This window comes from Lagenorhynchus albirostris, chromosome 4 (assembly GCF_949774975.1).
Source record: "Lagenorhynchus albirostris chromosome 4, mLagAlb1.1, whole genome shotgun sequence".
NCBI classification, from domain to species: Eukaryota; Metazoa; Chordata; class Mammalia; order Artiodactyla; family Delphinidae; genus Lagenorhynchus; species Lagenorhynchus albirostris.
In genome coordinates this window covers 48,695,019-48,697,845 of record NC_083098.1, presented here as the reverse complement: position 1 = coordinate 48,697,845, position 2,827 = coordinate 48,695,019, and the positions used below count along the sequence as shown (strand labels likewise).

At 49.3% G+C, this 2,827-nt stretch overlaps 1 protein-coding gene across 1 annotated transcript; it reads left to right on the top strand.

The window, feature by feature from the left end:
• Nucleotides 1-321: 321 nt before the first annotated feature.
• LOC132519291 (growth-regulated alpha protein-like) lies at nt 322-2,413 on the top strand. The gene is made up of 4 exons (XM_060147224.1): nt 322-487; nt 582-705; nt 808-891; nt 1,708-2,413. Exons 1-4 carry the CDS (start codon nt 397-399, stop codon nt 1,721-1,723), a joined length of 315 nt encoding a protein of 104 aa, XP_060003207.1. The 5' UTR covers nt 322-396; the 3' UTR covers nt 1,724-2,413.
• Nucleotides 2,414-2,827: the final 414 nt, after the last annotated feature.

The window sequence follows — 2,827 nt, the reverse complement described above, 5'->3', positions numbered from 1 at the left end:
TGTCTCTCCACCCCTGTGAGGGTCTCGCGAATCCGCCCCCAGCGCTTTCCCCGCTCTCGGCCCGGAGACCAGGGGTGGCCAGGCGCCCACGGCCGCCCTCGCAGGCGGTACCCCAGGGGTGCTGGCGACTCACTCCCCCTGCGGGGATTTCGGCGCAGAGACGACACCCCACCCCCTCCCCGAGAGCGCGGATTACGCGGGAGGCCCGCGGGGCCGAGCCCTCCTTCCGGACCCGGGAACGCCAGTGCGTCGGGGAATTTCCCTGGCCCTGGGCTGCCAGCCCCTGTCCGATCGGCATAAAAGGGCTTCGCCCGGCTCGGGGAGCCACAGAATCCGCTCCGCCAGCCCTCCAGCCCGCCTTCCCGCCGCAGGCAGCGACCCTCCGAGCTGAACCCCATGGCCCGCGCCGCGACCCCCGCCGCCGCCCGGCTCCTCCGCGCCGCGCTACTGCTCCTGGTCCTGGTGGCCGCCGGCCGGCGCGCAGCAGGTGAGACCCGGCTCCCGGCACCCCCAGGGCGGGACGGGGGCGGGTGGGGGCCCATCCCGGGACAGCCCCCTGACCGAGTCTGTCCTCCCCGCAGGGGCGCCTGTGGTCACCGAACTGCGCTGCCAGTGCCTGCAGACCGTGCAGGGGATTCACCTCAAGAACATCCAGAGCGTGAAGATGACGCCCCCGGGACCCCACTGCGGCCAAACGGAAGTCGTGTAAGTGCCGCCGCTGTTGCTGTGCTTGTCACCCCCTCCTTCCCGACGACCCCAGCCCGACCCCCAGCCCGACCTCACGTGGATTCTCCCTTCTCTCTGCAGAGCCACTCTCAAGGCTGGTCAGGAAGTTTGCCTCAACCCTGAAGCTCCCATGGTTAAAAAAATCATCAACAAGATGCTAAACAAGTGAGTTATGGTTTTTATTCACACGTGTGACTAGAGTCAGGCATCTGCCTCCTGAAAATTATATCAGAGAAACCCAGGATTTAGCCGAAGGACTGAAAAACCATTATTCCACAATTAAATTTGACATTAAGATCATTAATCTGCTCTGTTGCCAGAAGGGTATTTTCAGTGCCTTCCATCCTGGCCCCTGACCCTCCCCATTCAAATGAATGTGGGTTAAGCTGCTTTCATTAACATGGGCAGTTACGCTGAAAAGCTTTCCACCTGTTTAAAAAACACAGGCATTTTTTTTCTCCCAGTTCTTTCTGGACCTCACACCTGAAAAGCAGAACCCTGGTTTTCTACAACATAGGCACTAAAGCTTAGTGGTGAAGAGCTGGGACTTTGCAGTGACACAGTACTGGGTACAAATCTGGGTTCCAGCGCCTATTAGCCATGTGACTCAAGGACAATTATTTGGTTTATCTAAGACTTAGGAAAACAAGGAAAACAGTAGTAGCTACCAAATCGGTTTGCTCTGTGGCTTAAGTTAGGCCCAGTGGGACAGGTAGAGAGAGTAATCCTGGCCATTTGTCGCCCATATAGCCAATAATACAGTGGAGAGCACAGACCCCACCCTCATTCCTAAATAAGAGTCTCTAAGAGCCTAGAGGCCTCTGCCACACACAATAGTGGGTTACAGGCAGTAGTCACTTGGTGCCAGGCTGGAAAGACTGGACTCAGAAATCTCCGGAAACCAAGGAGCAGGACAGGAGAAGAGTGCTGTGCAGTCGGCTTTCTGGAGCAGCTAGTAAGGAAGACCTTTTCTCCTTACAGGGACAGATCCAACTGACCTGGAGGGAAGGAGGAAGCTCCTCGATGGCTGTTCCTGAAGTAGGCCCTGCCCTTACAGGGATCAAAGAGAAAAAAGAGGAATCGCCAGCTCCTGAGGCCACCTGGATCGGGCTTAATATGTTTGAACATCTCTTAGGAGGGTTCTCCCACTTATTTATTTATTTATGTGTTGTTTGGTTTTCGAAGACTCTGTTAATATTTACATGTAACATAATTAAGGATGTGATTGATTCTACTTGCACATCGTATCATTAATTTTATTATTTATTTTATGAGAAAAACCCCAGTTAATTTAGTCCTGATTCTTATCTAGTTTGAAGTAGAAGGGTTGCAAATATTCTCCAGTCATTAAACTAAGATTTCTGAGGAGCCCACAGCATGCCAGCCCCTGTGACAGAGACTGGGGCCTCCAAACAAATAGTGAGGTCATTGTCAGCATGGGGGGATGTATGTGTACATTTACTTTTGTAAATGTTTAAAAGAATGTTAGTTATTATTTATTGAAATGATTTCACAATATGTGGTCAGCATTTCTCATGTTGACGCTTTAAGAACTACAATGTTCTAAATATCTTTTGGACATTTTATGTCTCTCTTGTAAGGCATAATGCCTTGTTAGTGTTAATTACGCAGTGCTTTTCTGTATCTTACAAAAGAGAAGTTTAAATATTTATTGATTTAAAAAGAACATGAAAATAAAGTATTTCAAACTAAACAAGTTTTGTTTCATTTTTTTGAGGAAAAAAAGTCTGTCTTTACTAGATAATCTGATGATTTACATCAGTGTTTCCCAACTCCTTTTCTCCTCCTGGGCATTCATTTGCTACACAGATAAATCAAACTATAAGTTACACTTAGTTTCATCTGGTGGTAGCTGTCACTCCCCTTGGCTCTCACCTACTCAAGAATGTACTTTTCCAAACTGTGCACCGGCCCCTCCCCCTCCTGTGAGAGTCACTATGGTAATATATTGCTGTTTTTTATACAGAGCTCCTTGCTACCTTGTTACTCAAGTCTACCTCTTTAAAAAATTCTTTCATTCTTTGTTTTTTGCTTTTTAATTTTTTTTAACATCTTTATTGGAGTATAATTGCTTTACATT

Coding starts and splice junctions, on each gene's coding strand:
- LOC132519291 (XM_060147224.1), top strand. CDS start 397: ATGGCCCGCGCCGCGACCCCCGCCGCCGCCCGGCTCCTCCGCGCCGCG. Junction 488..581: donor CGCCGGCCGGCGCGCAGCAG/GTGAGACCCGGC, acceptor TCCTCCCCGCAG/GGGCGCCTGTGGTCACCGAA. Junction 706..807: donor TGCGGCCAAACGGAAGTCGT/GTAAGTGCCGCC, acceptor TTCTCTCTGCAG/AGCCACTCTCAAGGCTGGTC.